This window comes from Ptychodera flava (assembly GCF_041260155.1).
Source record: "Ptychodera flava strain L36383 chromosome 23 unlocalized genomic scaffold, AS_Pfla_20210202 Scaffold_23__1_contigs__length_28996876_pilon, whole genome shotgun sequence".
NCBI classification, from domain to species: domain Eukaryota; kingdom Metazoa; phylum Hemichordata; class Enteropneusta; family Ptychoderidae; genus Ptychodera; species Ptychodera flava.
Window position 1 is genome coordinate 8889252 of NW_027248277.1, and position 19880 is coordinate 8909131.

Genomic DNA, 19880 nt, shown 5'->3' on the forward strand with positions numbered 1-19880 from the left:
ACTTAAAATCAGGATCTACACTGTGGTGTGCTAGGGCATCGATGCTTACATTCAGATAACCTTGTTTTTAATTCTGAATGAAGGAGTAGTCTTCAAAGCAAATTACCAGAGTTCCATTCAAATGGATAATTTAATATCTCTAACATTTCATAGCATTTTCATTATTGTTTTGCAAAAACATGTGCTCCTTCATATCCCTTTAGTGTGGTGAAATACTCAGTGGTAGCCTTGCCAACACAATGCATTTTGCACAATCCATGTGAGTAGATATTGCTGACAAATGTATTCTAGTCTGGCCTACGATGCAAGATTTAAATGTAATAATGAACCCTTTAAGCGTCCAAGGAAATTTTTGTCGCCTTAATAAAATATAGCCTGGTCACTTTTTTCAGACTTTCCCCAAAAATAGCCACTGAAAAAAATTGGTAAAATGTTGCACTTACATGTTGGTGGGCAAAACTACAGCACAAATCAAACAGGAAAATTTACCCTGAATTTGAAAGCTGTTGGACTAGCATTTTACAAAACATATGCTGTTCTGAGAAAAACGGAGAAAGCTGTTCAAAAAGTATACATGAGCAAATGACATGGCAATTTCACCAGTCGACATTAAATCACTTTTACGGCTCTATACCTGAGCTATCACACTAACAGTTCTGAAAACTATGTTTTGACAAAAAATGACAAAAATAAGGTCAACTTTACATATCAAATTTCTCCATTATTTTGGATTCAGGATCTATTCGACTAGTCCTTCCTAAAGAGCAGTCCTTTGACAAAAACAATGAAAAAATTTGCCCAAAACATAAATTTTATGCTAATTTGAATAGTATTGAATGCATTGTCTTTACCGACATACATGCCAAGTATCATAGAATAAGTCATAAATAAAAATATTTGAAAATTATGAAAAACTCCATATTTTGTTTTAATTTTGTAAGCCACATCTATGAGATGCCACTCAATTTTAGATAATCATCAAAACATTCCTTATACCAAAGCTAGTTACATTTGGCGCCATAATTTTTGAGTTATCATTACGGGAAGGCTCCATTAACCTAGGAATACACTACTTCCCTATGAGGATCAATTTCACAGACCTGCCTTTCGTACAATGGCACTACAATGACACCAGCTGGATTAGATAAACATAACAATGGAACATTCACACCTCTAGCACTTAAAAGTCTTCTGTTTGTCACCCGAGTTGGTCAGGCAAGAACTCGGGTTTCAGGTACCATGCAAGTTAATGCAGTCTTCCCCTAATGTGCTCTCCGCAAATTTGGTCAAGAGACAGACTGACACATGCACAGCCTCACTCGGTGATGACACACATTTATAACTTGTTCACCCCAATTCCCTGTAAAAAGATCCAAAAACACCATTGATAACAATGGACTTGGGCCAAACCATGGTGGTGAAAGGGTTAAACAGGTTTCAAAACAGATAATCATTGTTAAAATGTGAGTTTAAATCTCTAACAGTACATTTTAATCCAATCCCTTCACTAATATTGTAATGTTATCCCCAGTGTGTCAAACATAATGATTACCCATACATGATATCGGCTATTGATTCCCAATTGTTATTTTCTGCTCTTGTTAATGTTATCAAATATTTTTTTTTATTGTATAGCCCTTTTTTAATCTTCAGGGAGTTACTGTGTGTCAAATAAGATTTCATTAAAGGGACAAAGTTGACCATTTTTCATGAATTTTGTTTGATGCAAGATACTACTCATATTGTTTGACATGTTGAAAGATAATGAATGAATGGGTGACCATGCATATATTCAACCCCGGTTTTGGACAAATTAAATGAAACCATCGCAAAAATGAATAAATGGTGATGACCATTCATTCATTTTCGTGATGGTTTCATGTATCGTGTCCAAAATCGGGGTCGAATATATGCATGGTCACCCATTCATTATCTTTCAGCATGTCAAACAATACAAGTAGTATCAAACAAAATTCAAGAAAAATGGCCTACTTTGTCCCTTTAATGTAAAGACAGTGACAATCTTGTTAAGATCGTAAAATGTATATATTCCTTTTGCATGAAAAATTTCCAGCTTTAAAGGAGAGGTACAGGGGTGAGTTTTTACTTTGATCTCCTCTTGTGAGTCTGCATATGACTTTTTAAATATGCATTCAGTTTGAAGGATGCACCGCACACTTCACAGATGAATGGTCTTTCTTCAGAATGAAGCTGAGAGTGAGAGTGCTTTTTCAGGGTTCCGTTTTGATTAAATCTCTTGCCACACACTTTGCACTCATACGGCTTTTCGTTTGTGTGGATCATGATGTGACGCTTAAGTTTTCCATTGTCGGCGAAGTCTTTGCCACATATTTTGCATTCAAATGGTTTTTCCCCCGTGTGAACTTGGCCATGACGTAGCAGATTCCATTTTTCGGCAAAACTTTTGCCGCACACCTTGCAATCAAAAGTTGCTCCAGATCTGGCGAGTCCAAGGTGAGAAATGAGTCCTGATCTCTTGGGAAAAATCTTCTTGCAAACTTTGCACTCCAATGGTGCTTCCGGTGTGGAAATAGTCGGTGTGGAAAGAAGAAACTCATTATAATCCAGGGTCTTTCCGTACTTTTCGCATTTCCCAAATCTATGAATCTTCCTAACGTGAAGTTTAAGTGACCAAGCCCGAGAGAAACTCCGTCCACAGGAGGCACAGTTGAATGGCTTCTCCCGGGTATGAATCAAAGTGTGACGGCCAAGTGTATCCTTTGTGGCAAAGTTCTTACCACAGACCTTGCAGTAAAAAGCCTTGACACCCGAGTGCACTGCGGAATGATGTTTAAGATCAGATCTTGTCAGAAAGTCTTTTCCACAGACATCACATGTGAACTGTTCTCCAGAGTGAACTCTAAGATGCACAGCCAGACGTTGTTTCCATCTGAAACTTTTGCCACACACTTCACACACGTGCTGGTTTTTATCCGCATGAATTTGCATATGCACAGGCAGGTACCCTTTATCGCTGAAACATTTCCCGCACACTTTGCAAGCAAACGGTTTCTTATTCTCATGAATTAAGCTGTGACGAGCAAGTGACGAACTTTCTGCAAAATTCTTCCCACATACATTGCATGGATAGACTCTGCAGTTTAAGACCCTCTCATCTTCTGGGTTGTCGACTTTGTGAAGTACATAGTGATTTCTCAATGTCAGCCTACTCTTCAATGTTTTACCACAAATTTCACAAATGTGAACCTCGGAGTCATCGTGGGTCTTGGCGTGACGCTGCAGCCTGCGTTTATCAACGAAGCTCATGTAACAAACGTCACATGTGAAGTTCTTTTCAGTGGCATATGTTACCATATGTTCACTGAGACTGCTTTTATACTTAAACGCTCTATGGCATGCTTTGCATGGAAATGGTAGATTACTTGAATGAACTATCATATGACCTTTGACACTTTCTTTCCGTTTAAAGCTCATGCCACACACCATACAACTGAAGGGTTTCTCCTTGGAGTGAATTGTGAGATGATACATTAGGCTGCTGTTCTGAGTGAAACTCCTGCCGCATATTTTACACTCATATGGTTTTTCATTGCTGTGGATTCTCATGTGAATTTTCAGGATTTTCTCCGTTTTCATGGTTTTGCCACAAACCCTGCAATCCACTGATGAATCATTCATCGGATTTTTCTTCTTTGTATCTGGATTACTCATTTCCTTTGATGTTGCTGCTTGCTTTTTCAAGTCTTCTAGAGTGGCATGAATGCTGTCACAAAACACCTCCAAGTGCAAATTTGTTAAAACTGTACTGTGTTCAACGATACAATATGGACCTGAAACATGAAATACAAGATAAATAGTTACACCTCAGTACCAGTGATTGATATATATATATAATATATATATATATATATATATATATATATATATATATATTATACACAAAATGTATACAATGTGCCCTCCCGGTTATCACCATAATGGCTTTATGGCAACCTCTGAACTTGGGCACAGAGTGTACGGTTTATACACACACACACACACACTGTCTCGTCCAAGTATAAGCCCCTGGTTCAGCAACACAACACTGTGGTTATACTAGGGGAGGGGCTTATACTCCAGCAAGCCATGTTACATGTATGTGTCATTGTTTTCATCAAATCTTCACACAATTTTATGGAAACTTTGATCAAATCTAAAAATTGCCATATACATTTGCATTCAAAGCACTGAACAGCAAGTGCTGGGCAGTCATTTGTCAATGCTGGTAAGTAATCCCTAAAGGAGGACGGGGCTGTCCACCACCGTTCAGCACGGGAAGAAGCCTGGCAAATTCCTAGACCAATCCATATCACGCCTTGTCCATGTAGATGGGGTAATTCACATTCACGTGAGTTTAAAGATATATGATGAAGTTGCTTTAGTGACTGGTGAGTTTCTTCGGCCTTGGGGTGGATTTTTTTTGCCGACGTCAAAAAGTGGCTGACCCCCTTATTCCAACTTTAGAAAAAACAGGGTGACCCCTACTCCAAATTTTGAAAACAGGGTGAGACCCCACCCCTTCCCCCTCCCGCATGTGCAACAAAGGTAAAAGAAAAGGTTGAATATTAATTCAATAAATAATATATATTGTATATAAATAATATATAAAATATATAGATTCAAAAACACTGACCCCCAACCCCATTGGGTATTTCAAAAACATGATGACTCTTCCCATCACCAAATTCAAAAATAAGGTGGAAACCCTCCCCCCCCCAATCCACCGGGTTTCCCAAATTTTGGAGAACAATGCAAGAGGAAAAATTGGGTCCGTAGCCCCACAACAGTCTGTTATCTGTCTGCCTCAGGGTACACCTGTGAAACCAGCTCTCGTTGCAGAGCTGTGGTGGGAAGTGTTGTTTAGCCGGGAACGCAAAGCCCTGCCAGTGCAATGCAGAGCTACTTACTATGAGCATGGAGGTACTACCTCCATGCTATGAGCGTGGAGCTACCAAAAGAGTAGCTCTGCGTGGCAGGGCTGTGTGTTACCAACGTTATACGGCCTCCGACCACAGAGGCCATATAACGCCGGTAACACAGCCCTGCCATGCAGAGCTATGGCACGCAGAGCTACCAAAAGAGTCTCCTGGAGGGAGACGGAGTCATTTCGTCTCCTGTCTGCCCAGTTTGGACATATGAAAGTAATGTACACTTTTATCATGTTTAATAGTCTCCTGTGGGACCTATGCAGTGTACCACTGGAAGATTAAATAAAAGTTTCACTACAAAAATTCTAAGATTTTGCGAGTGACGGATATTCAAAGTGGCCGCGTCACCGGACGACAGTGTGGACTATGCAGACTCGGCTGAAGCTAGCAGCCAAAACCTAGCAGCCAAAACTATGGTGTGGAAGCTAGCAGCCAAAACTTGCAAGCCACATTCCTCCTATGTTTTTGAAGTCAAGTGGACATCAATCTAACATACAAGGTTCTTTATACATGTATCAACACAAACACATCATTTACTAATTAATTTATTTGCATAAATTATCGCCATTCTAATTAACACCTGGTATCCCAGCTAGCCTATGGCTATAAAGCACAATGCATTGTCTGCTGGAATGAAAGAAACAGTGTGCACCCATTACACCTAGCATGTCTTACACTTATACATCCATACTAACAAACTACACTTGTCTCATTTCTTAATTAATTTCTTTGCATAAATTATCTCAGCTTTAATTATCACCCATATGCTAACCTATGGCCATACAGCTGAATATAGTGTCTGCTTGAATAAAAGAAAGAGTGTGCATCCATTTCACCTAGCATGTCTTACTCATATACATCCATACTAACAAACTACACTTGTCTCATTTCTAAATTAATTTCTTTGCATAAATTATCTCTGTTTTAATTATCACCTATAGCCAATGGCCACAATAATATAGTGTCTGCATGAATGAAAGAAAGAGTGTGCATCCATTACACCTACCATGTCTTACTCATATACATCCATACTAACAAACTACACTTGTCTCATTTCTTAATTAATTTCTTTGCATAAATTATCTCCATTCTATTAGACTCCTTATGCTAGCCTTATATATATGGCTATACAGCAAAGTGCAATGCCTGCTGGAATGAAAGAAAGAGTGTGCACCCATTACACCTAGCATGTCTTACACTTATACATCCATACTAACAAACTACACTTGTCTCATTTCTTAATTAGTTTCTTTGCATAAATTATCTCCATTCTATTAGACTCCTTATGCTAGCCTTATATATATGGCTATACAGCAAAGTGCAATGCCTGCTGGAATGAAAGAAAGAGTGTGCATCCATTTCACCTAGCATGTCTTACACATACACATCCATACTAACAAACCACACTTGTCTCATTTCTTAATTAATTTCTTTGCATAAATTATCTCCATTCTATTAGACTCCTTATGCTAGCCTTATATATATGGCTATACAGCAAAGTGCAATGCCTGCTGGAATGAAAGAAAGAGTTTGCACCCATTTCACCTAGCATTTCTTACACATATACATCCATACTAACAAACTTCACTTGTCTCATTTCACAGTTAATATCTTTGCATAAATTATCTCCATTCTAATTAGCATCTATATGCTAGCCTATGGCTATACAGCACAATGCATTGCCTGCTGTAATGAAAGAAAGAGTGTGCACCCATGTCACCTACCATGTCTTACACATATCCATCCATACTAGCAAACTGCGCTTGTCCCACTTCTTAATTAATTTCTTTGCATAAATTATCTCTATTATAATGAGCATGTGCATGCTGGCTAATTGCTGTAGAAGTGAATGCATGGTCTGCTGGAACAAAAGAAAGAGTGTGCATCCATTTCACCTGCCCTGTTTTCTGCACGTACATCAATACTTACGACTTCATATACCTCAACTCTTTATTATTTCTTTTGCATAAATTATCTTTATTGTAATTAGCATCTGTATACTGGCTTGAAACAGAATGCACGGTCTGCTGGAATGAAAGAAAGAATGTGCATCCATTTCACCTACCCAGTCTTATACATACACATCTATACTAACAGACTACTCTTCTTCCATTTCTTAAATAATTTCTTTGCATAAATTATCTCAATTATAATTGGGACGTATATGCCAGTTTATGGCTGTAGAAGAGAGTGCATAGTCTGCTGTGAAGTTTGTTAGTATAGATCTAAAGACACAGGACAGGCTAGGTGAAAAGGATGCACACTCTATCTTTCTAGCAGACACTGCATACTATGTATAGCCATAGGCTAGCGATTATGTGGTAATAAAAATGGAGATAATTTATGCAAAGAAATTAATGAAGACATGCGAGAAGCCTTATTTGTTAGTATGGATGCAAGACATTGGTAGGTGAAATGGATGCACTCTCTTTCTTTCTTTCCAGCAGACAATTGTGCATTCTCTTGTATTCACAGGCCAGCATATAGGTGATAATTAAATTAGAGACAATTTATGCAAGGGAAATAATTAAGAAATGAGACAAGTCTTAGTTCTCAATATGGATGTCTATGTGTAAAACAGGCTGGGTGAAATAGATGCACACTCTTTCTTTCATTCCAGCAGACAATGCACTCTGCTGTATAGCCATAGGTTAGCATATATATGTTAATTAATTGGACATAATTTATGCAAAGAAATTAATTAAGAAATGAGACAAGTGTGGTTTGTTAGTATGGATGTATATGAGTAAGACATGCTAGGTGACATGGATGCACACTCTTTCTTTCATTCAAACAGACAATGCACTCTGCTGTATAGCCATAGGTTGGCATATATATATGTTAATTAATTGGAGATAATTTATGCAAAGAAATTAATTAAGAAATGAGAGCAGTGAAGTTTGTTAGTATGGATGTATATGTGTAAGACATGCTAGGTGAAATGGATGCACACTCTTTCTTTGACTCCAGGAGACAATGCATTCTGGTCTATGGCCATAGGCTAGCATATAGGTGATAATTAAAGCTGAGATAATTTATGCAAAGAAATTTATTAAGAAAAGAGACAAGTATAGTTTGTTAGTATGGATGTATATGTGTAGGACATGCTAGGTGTAATGGATGCACACTCTTTCTTTCATTCAGGCAGACACTATTTTCTGCTGTATGGCCATAGGTTAGCATATATATGTTAATTAATTGGAGATAATTTATGCAAAGAAATTAATTAAGAAATGAGAGCAGTAAAGTTTGTTAGTCTGGATGTATATGTGTAAGACATGCTAGGTGAAATGGGTGCACACTCTTTCTTTCATTCCAGCAGACAATGCATTGTGCTGTATCCATAGGTTGGCATATATATGTTAATTAATTGGAGATAATTTATGCAAAGAAATTAATTAAGAAATGAGAGCAGTAAAGTTTGTTAGTATGGATGTATATGTGTAAGACATGCTAGGTGAAATGGATGCACACTCTTTCTTTCATTCCAGTAGGCAATGCATTGTGCTGTATAGCCATAGGTTGGCATATATTTATGTTAATTAATTGGAGATAATTTATGCAAAGAAATTAATTTAGAAATGAGAGCAGTAAAGTTTGTTAGTATGGATGTATATAAGTAAGACATGCTAGGTGAAATGGATGTACACTCTTTCTTCTATTCAGGCAGACACTATATTCTGCTCTATGGCCATAGGTTAGCATATAGGTGATAATTAAAGCTGAGATAATTTATGCAAAGAAATTAATTAAGAAATGAGACAAGTGTAGTTTGTTAGTATGGATGTATATGAGTAAGACATGCTAGGTTAAATGGATGCACACTCTTTCTTCTATTCAGGCAGACACTATATTCTGCTCTATGGCCATAGGTTAGCATATAGGTGATAATTAAAGCTGAGATAATTTATGCAAAGAAATTAATTAAGAAATGAGAGCTGTGAAGTTTGTTAGTATGGATGTATATGAGTAAGACATGCTAGGTGAAATGGATGCACACTCTTTCTTTTATTCAGGCAGACACTATATTCTGCTCTATGGCTATAGGCTAGCATATAGGTGATAATTAAAGCTGAGATAATTTATGCAAAGAAATTAATTAAGAAATGAGAGCAGTGAAGTTTGTTAGTATGGATGTATATGTGTAAGACATGCTAGGTGAAATGGATGCACACTCTTTCTTTCATTCAGGCAGACACTATATTCTGCTCTACGGCCATAGGTTGGCATATATATGTTAATTAATTGGAGATAATTTATGCAAAGAAATTAATTAAGAAATGAGAGCAGTGAAGTTTGTTAGTATGGATGTATATGAGTAAGACATGCTAGGTGAAATGGATGCACACTCTTTCTTTTATTCAGGCAGACACTATATTCTGCTCTATAGCCATAGGTTAGCATATAGGTGATAATTAAAGCTGAGATAATTTATGCAAAGAAATTAATTAAGAAATGAGACAAGTGTAATTTGTTAGAATGGGTGTATATGTGTCAGACATGCTAGATGAAATGGATGCACACTCTTTCTTTTATTCAAGCAGACCATGCAGACATTATATTCTGCTGTATGGCCATAGGCTAGCATATAGGTAATAATTAAAGGAGAGATAATTTATGCAAAGAAATTAATTAAGAAATAAGACAAGTGTGGTTTGTTAATTTGGATGTATATGTGTCAGACATGCTAGGTGTAATGGGTGCACACTCTTTCTTTCATTGACGCAGACACTATATTCTTGTGGCCATTGGCTATAGGTGATAATTAAAACAGAGATAATTTATGCAAAGAAATTAATTAAGAAATGAGACAAGTGTATTTTGTTAGAATGGGTGTATATGTGTAAGACATGCTAGATGAAATGGATGCACACTCTTTCTTTCATTCAAGCAGACAATGCAGTGTGCTTTATAGCCATAGGCAAGCATATAGATGCTAATTAGAATGAAGATAATTTATGCAAAGAAATTAATTAAGAAATGAGACAAGTGTAGTTTGTTAGTATGGATGTATATGTGTAAGACATGCTAGGTGTAATGGGTGCACACTCTTTCTTTCATTCCAGCAGACAATGCATTGTGCTTTATAGCCATGGGCTAGCTGGGATACCAGGTGCTAATTAGAATGGAGATAATTTATGCAAAGAAATTAATTAGTAAATGATGTGTTTGTGTTGATACATGTATAAAGAACCTTGTATGTTAGAATGATGTCCACTTGACTTCAAAATATAGGAGGAAAGTGGCTTGCAAGTTTTGGCTGCTAGCTTCCACACCATAGTTTTGGCTGCTAGGTTTTGGCTGCTAGCTTCAGCCGAGTACTATGCAGCCACAGGGACCGTGCATTACTCGCGCGTACCAAAATTGTAACAGCGTCACTGTCAGACGTTGAGTTAATACTTACATGCGCCTTCGTCCTTCTAGTCAGAGACACATTCAGGAGTTATTACCCTCTACTTCGAGGATGAGCCCGCTTTTGTCACTCTTGGTATACACGTTTCTCGAGATCTTACGGAACCGTACGCTTCTTGATGTCTTCCTTAGTGGTGTGTTCGGTTGTGCATTCAGTTTCGGATACCACTCGAACTTTCAAGTCAAATGATGGCGCTTTAGATAAGGTTTGTACCACAGGCGCTTGGGTCCTAAATGGGCCAGCTTATCAAAGTATTTCATAGCGAATTTGACAATAAACTGAATAGTGATTATCACTATCTCCATCTCAATTTAGGGGTCGGCTCGCTATATAATTGATTGGCGGCAATTTTCAATGCACGAGCAATAGTTTTTCATGGAACGTTTCAAACAAAATCGTGTAAAGTGGGCAGATTTCAAAACTAAGCGCTGTAATCGAGCGATGATGTACTATACGATGACGACAACATTCTGTGATCATTTTATCGAAACAAACTAAAAAACCTAGACTTTCTCAGGCTGGAGCCCTCTCCCCGTGTTGCCTGGTAAGGAGAATCTTGCATCATGAACGTCGCCGCCGTCTTGCTTACTTTTATATCTCGCTCGCTCCTTCCGTCACCTCATACAGCACAGTAGACCGGAAGATCCGTCGCCCGAGGGCGCTCTCTACGCCCCCCAAAGGAGGGGCCTTGTAAGACTTGGAGAAGAATGGATCTTGAATGCATTCATATGATGATCTTTGTAATTAAACAGCTATTTTTTGTTTGTTTTTTTTTTTCAGACAAGTTGCATTGTAATTTTAATGCATTCACAGTTATATAGATTAGTTTTATTTGCCACCATATTGAAATAAATTTATCTTTTTCAAATAAAAGAAGCGTAGGCAGCGTCCTCAAGCGGCGGGTCTTCCAGTCTACTCATACAGTGGCGAAATCTTTCTATGTGCATATGGACTACAGTCAATGCAAGGAGTGTATTATAATTACATGAAAGGCTCATATATATCGCTGTATCATATATCCCACTTGAAGATATGACATTAGATAAATTAGATCCAAAGCATTATTCTTTGATTTTAAATAAACAGTACAAGCATAGCTATTGTGTACGCAAATAAAAAAACCATATCAGTCCTCCATGTTATATAAAAAGTGGTATACCAAGACATCTTTTTTGACAGAATAATTGTTATGTTACTATCAAATATGTGTTATAAATAGTCTTATCGTGGACTAATGACGATGTGACCACACTCCATCATTCATCAGTAATGTACACTCAATAAAAAAACCCCGAAACATTCGATGGCAACTGTGTGACGTTTAGAGTGGCATAATAACTTTATTACACTTAGACTTTTGTATTTAATAGTTTTAGAGACAGATTGATAAATAAAGGACGAAATAAGCCAAGCTAAGAATAAAGAGAAAAAGTGCACCAGGGTAACGTGAATATATACATATCATAATGATCACTTTGTCAAAAATAAACGAGACGGATATTTAAGTCATCATGATATAGTAGAGGCTTGTATGAAATTACTGCTTACATGTGTATCGTGAAATGAGCTCTTCTGACTACGGATTGAGTCCCTTTTTTACAATGGAACATCACACAAACAAATTAGTACATAAGTCTGAACCTGAATTTGGCCAGTCCTGTCACACAGTCCCATGTTGTTAGGTTTATGTTGAACAGAGTGAGTGATACAGAAACAAGGGAAGTCAAACAACGCCCCACTATATACACATATCCCTAAGTTCGGAGACATTTCCCGTCCAGAGTCGACAGTCTCAAAAAGTAAGATGTGAACTTATATATATATATATATATATATATATATATATATATATATATATATATATATATATATATATATATATATATATATATATATATATATATATATATATATATATATCCAGCAAACATGAAGGGAACTGATTAATTCTTACGTATTTTCTGCCGTACCGGTTTCAAAAAAACCATTCCTTTACATAACTTTAAGATTGTCTGAAGAAAACGTTTTTTGCTGACTAAGTAATGAACTTACCCAAGATACATCTATCAAAAGCACCAATAAAAACTGTTGAGTCAGCATTTTTTTCGAACTGCAATTTGTACAGACAAGAATAATTATCCTGTTATATCTCAAAATCTAGTACCCACAATAAGATACATTTTCCACATCACTTTTCACTCCAAGTCTTTTGTTACAGTTTCAAGAAAACGACAGTGTTATAAGGATATTTCCTGGCATTTGAATGTTTCGCGATAAGCTGGTTTCATGATTCATGACCCAGTCTCCCTTCGTCAGTGTCACAAGGGTTGTGGACTTCAACTTCAGGAAGTATGTGCCTCGAGAGTGAAAGACATAACCTTTCACTCGAACTTTCGTCAATCATTTTCTTTCCTAATCAAGAATAAAACCATGGGTCACCAAGCAAACTTTTGTATTATAGAATCAAACAAATTATCTAACATCTACCGAAACTTGAAATTCAAAATGGCCGCTATTCATGGAGGATTTTCTGCTGCCGGTATTTCTTTATCTGAGCAAGGCCGCAGGAATATCCTTTGGAAGTTTAACTATGTTTTTCATATTGTAGTTTGTTCTTCCGTTTGCGACTCTGTTGGCCATCACAAAACCGGACCAGTTTGAATGTGTTGTAGCGACAAATACTGCTGCTCCTATAGATAAAAAATAATGGCAGCCATGTTATTAAATGTCAAATTATCTTACAAAACTATATTGGGATTACTTCAACTATACAAATTATTTGTAAGGTATGACGAGCATGTTGAATGTGGTATATAAATTTACCGTTCGACAGCTACAGTAACTCAGCTACGGTGCTTTCCGCCTCGAAATTTAAAGAATGTAACTTTTGATTATCTTTCCGTGGGGAAACTTTAAACCGTTGCGTTTAGAAATCAAGAATATGTAAGGTAACCATGAAAAGTTTTGTACAGGTAAACAATTGCAAATAACACAATGTTTACCGACATTTGAAATTAAAATGGCAGCTGTAACTGTGCTTACTCTGTTGGCGAAATAAAATGTTCAATTTTCACAAAACTAAGCCCAAGAAGACTATTTACTCCATGGGCTTCTGTAGGGGCCCAACAAGTGGCAGACCAGAAGTACAGTAAAACTTTGAGAGCCCGATTATGTCTGAATGAGGCCCCACATGTAGTGGACCAAAAAGGCTGTAATAGTTTGAGTGTCCTAATTTTTGTGCCAGGTGTTCACTCTACCAAGCAAATTGACGATGGTGATAGTGGTGGTTAATGATAACGTCGATGACCTTATCATCATTGTTACCGGCATCATTATCGTAAAGAGGTTATTACCCAATTTGACCTGTTTTTCTGTGTTATTATCAGTATATGTGCCGCGTCAAACAAGAGACGAAGTCGAGTGTCTCGCCCAGCACAAATGACACGAATGCTGTCGACGCAAGGAAGTGACGATATTTGGTAGTAACAATAACCCATGTCCTGAATTTTTAAATATATTAGAATAAACCTTAAAGTTTGTAGCCTTTCTTTTATCCCACCAAGCGAGTAAATTTGGAAACATTTATGTAAACAGGCTTCATTCATAAACTGTCTAAGACCTGGTTTTCGCAGAAGTCGACACCCGCGACAAATCTTCCGTATCTAAATGAACACTATGAAAATTATGCTGGGACTAAAAATGCCTCTGATGACGTCATTGTGCATATCTCGACGTAAAACCGTAAAATATCATGGCTGATACTTAACGGTGAACGTCACCAGAATGGAGCGATCCGGGCATGGGCATATGATATTTGCTATCCACCACACACCAAAGAAAGCTTATTCTCTTGACATCCGTATTAACATCTGTTAACATGTGTGTTTTGTGTGTTATATCAAAAGTCTGCCAGCTGCACCATTACAAAACTCACTCATGGAAATTTCTTGTTCTACAAGGGACAACAAGTAGTAATCTTCAAGTAGTATATTGTATTTCGTTGACCCAAGAATACCGCCTGATGTAAAGATGCTTGCTCTCGGTATCCGCTTGGACAAAATATCCACCATTTCCTGGAAAGATCACAAATAAAAATGTGAGAAGGCTAAAATCACGGATGTAATTATTAAAGGGACATTAGCTGTAACTTTTGACTAATTTTTCACTACTCTGTTTCAATGTATCAGAATTTTACTATAATCCGGTCATCATGACCAATGCCCGGTGTCTTGCTTGCCAACACGGCCTGTACATGTGAAATGACCATTGTTATTGTTGATAAATGTATTCTAGTCCGGACCTGAATACAAAATTTAAACAATAACAATGCAGATTATACTCATATAAGGTATATTCGTTCTTGTAATAATTTTAATACTTTTAAACGTATGCTTAAGACACACCTTTTTAAATTGGCTTTCTCTATTGATTAGACTTTTTTATGATTTTGCTTGTTTTTAACTTTCTCGATCACTTATATTTTTATTAGTTATCCATTTTCTTATTGTAATGTATCTTTTAGCGGCTGTGATCACTTTTTCTGTGGAGTTTGTCGCTTTACAAATAAATTATTATTATTATTATTATTATATATTATTATATTTATGAGCTGAACATTATGAATTTCTCCATGATTCAGGGATTCAAACCAGAAACTGCAGATGATACACGGAACAAACAAAATTTAAAAAATGACCAAAGTTACAGCTAATGGATCTTTAAATATCACTTCGGGGGAGAACAAATGTAGGAAAAAAAAATAGGAAAACCACGTGACCGAATATCACTTAAATAACCTTCGAATTTAACGTTGCCGTTTAAACAAATGACCAATGCGATAATTCATGACCGTTTTAGTACAATGCTCCATCTAAACAAACAACAGACAGAGAGAGAGAGAGTGGGTTTCTGAAGACATCAAAATGTATTGTCGACATTGGTTTTAGAAAGGATCATTAACATTCAAACGTTTTTCTGAAATGCCTACCATCAGTGTGTTGTCAATTATCAAATATCTGACTTAGAGGGACAGCAATTGTAACTTTGTTGAAATTATATGTTTCAGTATTTTGACAAGACACTGGAAGAAAAACAATAACAATAAAAGTATTTGTGAGAGAACGCGATGGGAACTAACCTGGGAGAAGAAATGTCTGTTTAATCTGCAAATTTAAGATAATCTGCTTTTCTTTTTAAGTTATATACTTATTTTTATGTGTAATTTGTTGTATTGTAACATTTAGCCATAGAGCACCAAACATTTTTGAGAAATTAGAAAAATATGAAGATCCAATTGTCCCAAATTAGTTGCAATCGTCTGAAAGGGGAAGTTCACCAAGGATTATTTTTACATAAGTGCTAGCTTTGTGGTCATGTACCCCGGAAAAGCTATTTTCACCATTTATAACTCCTGCGATTCTTTACAAAAACCGATAAAAATAGTACAGGAAGTTGCATTTAAGGGCTTCATCAACTCCATGTAATTTGAATCATGGGAAAAAATTTCCATGCTTGGAGCTTGCATTACGTGATATGGAAGGGACCATCTTCCGATGGGAATGGCATTGTCCACTCACCCATGCTGTACTATTTTTACCAGTTTTAGTAAAAAATCGCGCGAGTTATAAATGGCGAAAATAGCTTTTCCGGGGTAAGTGATCACAAACCTAGAACGTATGTAAAAATCATCCTTGGTGAACTTCCCCTTTAAGAGACAGAACATAAAAAATCGAAAATACATGCAAAGTTCCATTCAATGAACTTTCAACATATTATAATTAGATGATTAAGATCTAGGGAATGCCACTAAAGACACAATGCAAGGGTTGAAATAAAATATGATCATTTCAAAATATTGTAACTTATGCGACTTACCAATGCCCACAGCGGACAGGCCAAATATATGCACTCTATCTGTTCAGATTTCATCAGATTAGTTACAGCTTCCGCAGATATTTCTGCAAATTTCCTTATCACTTTTCGACGCGATGCACATTCATTCTCACGGTGCTCACGGCCAAATAAACATCTGTCAATCATAGCGAAACTGTACTAGGTTAGTCTGGAAACATACAGGAATGGAAATCAATAAACATTTATGTACTTTAATAGTATAGGTAATTTGACGAAGTTTGCAGTACTTTATTAATGTGATGCTTTCATATTTTTTGATTTCATTGTCTAGATATTTCTGTTTAAGATATTCGCCCTTAAAAATGAAAGACAAACTTTTGCAACCATTCTCTTTCAAAATCAAAAATAAAAGGTTGGGGGGGAGGGCACCGTGAAAATGTTGGTTCTAGAAACAAATTACCCAGTATGTAGCGATATTTTAAATTCAAAAGGGCCGCCAACCCTGTTTAATCATTATGGCTGAAAATGAAATTATAGATTTTCACAAAACTTAGCAATGTGAAAAAGTAATTTATGTCATTAGCTTGAAAATGAGCCCCCACAAGTCGGATAGGCCAAAAGAATTTTGTAAGTCAGAATATCTGTCGCCGAGGAGCATTCTATCTCAAACATGTGTTAACGTAAAGTACAACAGACATGCCGGAATTTAATAAAAGAGAATATGAGACGCTTTTTAGAACACTGTGAACCTCATTGTCGTCAGAGATTTTACTTGAGTAATATAAATGGCCTTTAAAGCCCCCACTCAGTTATCAGATTTATCTAATATAAATATTATTTACTTGATAAAATAGTCAATGGAAAACAAAAGAATGACAAACTGTTAATGGGCTGTTGACACATTCACTAATGCGAGAACCTGGGATTGAGAAGGGCGCCTTTAAGGTAGAATGCGTCTCGGGGACAGAGAGTCGGACAACTTGTTGGGTTCATTTTAAATCTTTACGGCCCTGATACGGCTTTTGCGGCCCGAGGGTGCAAGGGCCCGTACGCCGTACGACCAAGGGCCGCAAAAGCCATATCAGGGCCGTAAAGGTTTTATCATATACCTTATGAAATGATAAGTATGTACTTAACATAATATTAAGTATTGTTTTGAGATAAAAATTCGTGCGATATAAAAAGTCATCGCCGTTTGTGTCAATTTTTCAGAAAAGCGTTGGCCGCTTCGCATCGCGGATTGACATACATAATGATGTCATTTGTTTACCTGCAGAATTCTAGAATACGCAAAGGAATGTGCGTAAGCAACAGAGATCCAGGTTAAAATCGAGGTATACACTTAGGATGGGCCTACGATCGAATACGCTTGATTTTAGAAATATTATATGTCACCGGCGCGACTCCACTGTCACCACTACGATCTAAGCGAGCAGACGTTTCCCTAATCGCGCTGGCTTTGTGTACGAATAGAACGTTTGCCGATAGCAACGCGCGTAGTAACCAGAATTGAGGCAGTTCATATAGTTCGCTGATCACTGCGTCTCACGTGACTAGCTAGACGCATGTGCTTGTCACTGAGGCGGGGACCAGCCAATTCATATAGTTCAAAAATGCACGCGATTGCCCATATTTGGACCCACAAAATTTGACGCTGTCATCCAAATTTGGGCACCGGGCAGGGGCGTGATACGTAAATTGGCTGGTCCCCGCCTCAGTGACAAGCACAAAGAGGCAGGTAACGGGAAACCGCCATGTATCGAATTACGAAATCTGATTGATTGAATCATGGGGCGCTGTCATGCTAAAATTATCACAGTTTCAAGATGCGAACGTGGCTAGAATTTAACCAAGGATTTAATTACCATTCTTACAAGTTTTGAAATATTGGCAGCTACCAGATTAGACTAAAAAGCACGCGACAAAAAATGATGCACTATGTGCGGGCATGCGCAATTAACAACTTCCGGGAGACCAAAAACTGTCTCATTTCAAAATGGCGGTTTGCCTGTATTCGCGTCTTACTACGTGGTGCGTCTAGACACGTGAGACGCAGTGATCAGCGAAGATACGTCGAAAAAAATGCACGGATGTGAGGGCGCTTTCTCCCATAGCTTTACACAGGCACATGAATCAAGGAAGTTTATGAAGTAAATGAAGTTTTGACCGGCTTAGGTTGTGAAAGTCGGGAGTTTCATTTTCCCTATTAATTTTTTTTTTAATTTTTATTTAATCTCGAACCAACAGGTTGCCCCAATAACAGGTTCGTTTGAAAATTAAAATATAATACAAAAACGAAAAATATATAACAGTTACAACGTAAACAAACAGACGGGAGAATTCACATAAAAAACCAAAAAAACAACAACACAGTGAAGGATACACAGAAATACATCCAGAAAAAAGTAATTATTCAGAAAAAAGGATCTTACATAATCCATGACGAAAATTACTGAAGTTATTAAAAATATCCAAATTTAGCTTGTTACAGATAGAATTAAAATATGTCTGAGCTCGTGATAAAAATGAGTGTTTCAAGATATTCGTACGTGCTGACACTGGTCTAAAAAGAACAGCACGACGCAAGTTAAAAGCAGGAACGTTAAAATGAATCTGTGCAAGAACATCTGGAACGCTATAAACTGAGTGAAGGATTTTATAAAGAAAAAAGGGTGTCTAAAAATTTTCGCCTGTTCTCCAATGTGGGAACGCGAAATTCATAACATAGGTTACTATACAGAGCCCTCGAGTAAGCCATCGATGTACGGAAACAAAGATACTTGATAAATTTTATTTCGACTCTTTCTAATTTCTTTATCAAATGTAATTGATGAGGGGACAAGATGGGTGAGCAGTATTCAACGTGGCTTCTGACGTAGGAGACATACAATGTTTTTAAAACCTTGATACTATTAAAATATTTACAAGAACGCTTGATAAATCCAAGCATTTTAAAAGCCTTTGAAACAACATGGTTAATGTAATATATAATATTATCATATGCACAAGCCAAGTTTGTCGTCTCCGAACAAAAAAATACGGGATTTATTCTCTGGTCGTTCTACGTCACGACAACCCGCGTCTATGTCATCAATTTTGGTGCGTCGGACCTTTTTTTTGTCGATCTTCGGTGTGCTCGTAAATATGTAAACAAACAACATGGCGGCCGATGTTTCTCCCGTGATCGCAAGTCATGTAATGAAATCGATATTTTCACAGACTAAGACATTACTAATCCGAACAATGTAAACACACGAGTGTACCGCGTGTATACTCCGAAGAAATTACGTGAATAATTTGCGGAAACAACGAACTCGAAGCTGGTCGCGTATACCGTGGGTTCCGTACTCATTGCAAACAGGGTCAGGCGCGACGTTTACAGTGTTCGCGCCGTCGAGATTCAGTCGATATTTGTTCCCGAAAAATAGCGTATCTTCGTCAATGATAAATTTCTAGGACTATGCTGTCTTTGAAATAGAGTATAACTTTGCGGAAGGTAGCCTACGTGTACACCGAGAGCTGTCATTTGCTCCACACACGAACGAACGTGAACACTAACGCACACGACGGACGACTGGAATGATTGACAACTTGTGCACGGCGTACTGATATTTATTCCTAAAGTAGTTCAAAAGTTTAAACGCGGAATCGTCATGGAAAACATT

The 19880-nt window shown here is 37.2% G+C and overlaps 1 protein-coding gene across 1 annotated transcript; it reads right to left on the bottom strand.

The window, feature by feature from the left end:
- Window positions 1-1961: 1961 nt before the first annotated feature.
- LOC139124188 (zinc finger protein 234-like) lies at window positions 1962-10491 on the bottom strand. Its single transcript, XM_070690328.1, has 2 exons — window positions 10354-10491; window positions 1962-3812 (listed from the first exon to the last, which is right to left on the bottom strand). Exon 2 carries the CDS (start codon window positions 3691-3693, stop codon window positions 2104-2106), a length of 1590 nt encoding a protein of 529 aa, XP_070546429.1. The 5' UTR covers window positions 3694-3812; window positions 10354-10491; the 3' UTR covers window positions 1962-2103.
- Between the last annotated feature and the right edge of the window lie 9389 nt (window positions 10492-19880).

Coding starts and splice junctions, on each gene's coding strand:
- LOC139124188 (XM_070690328.1), bottom strand. CDS start 3,693: ATGAGTAATCCAGATACAAAGAAGAAAAATCCGATGAATGATTCATCA.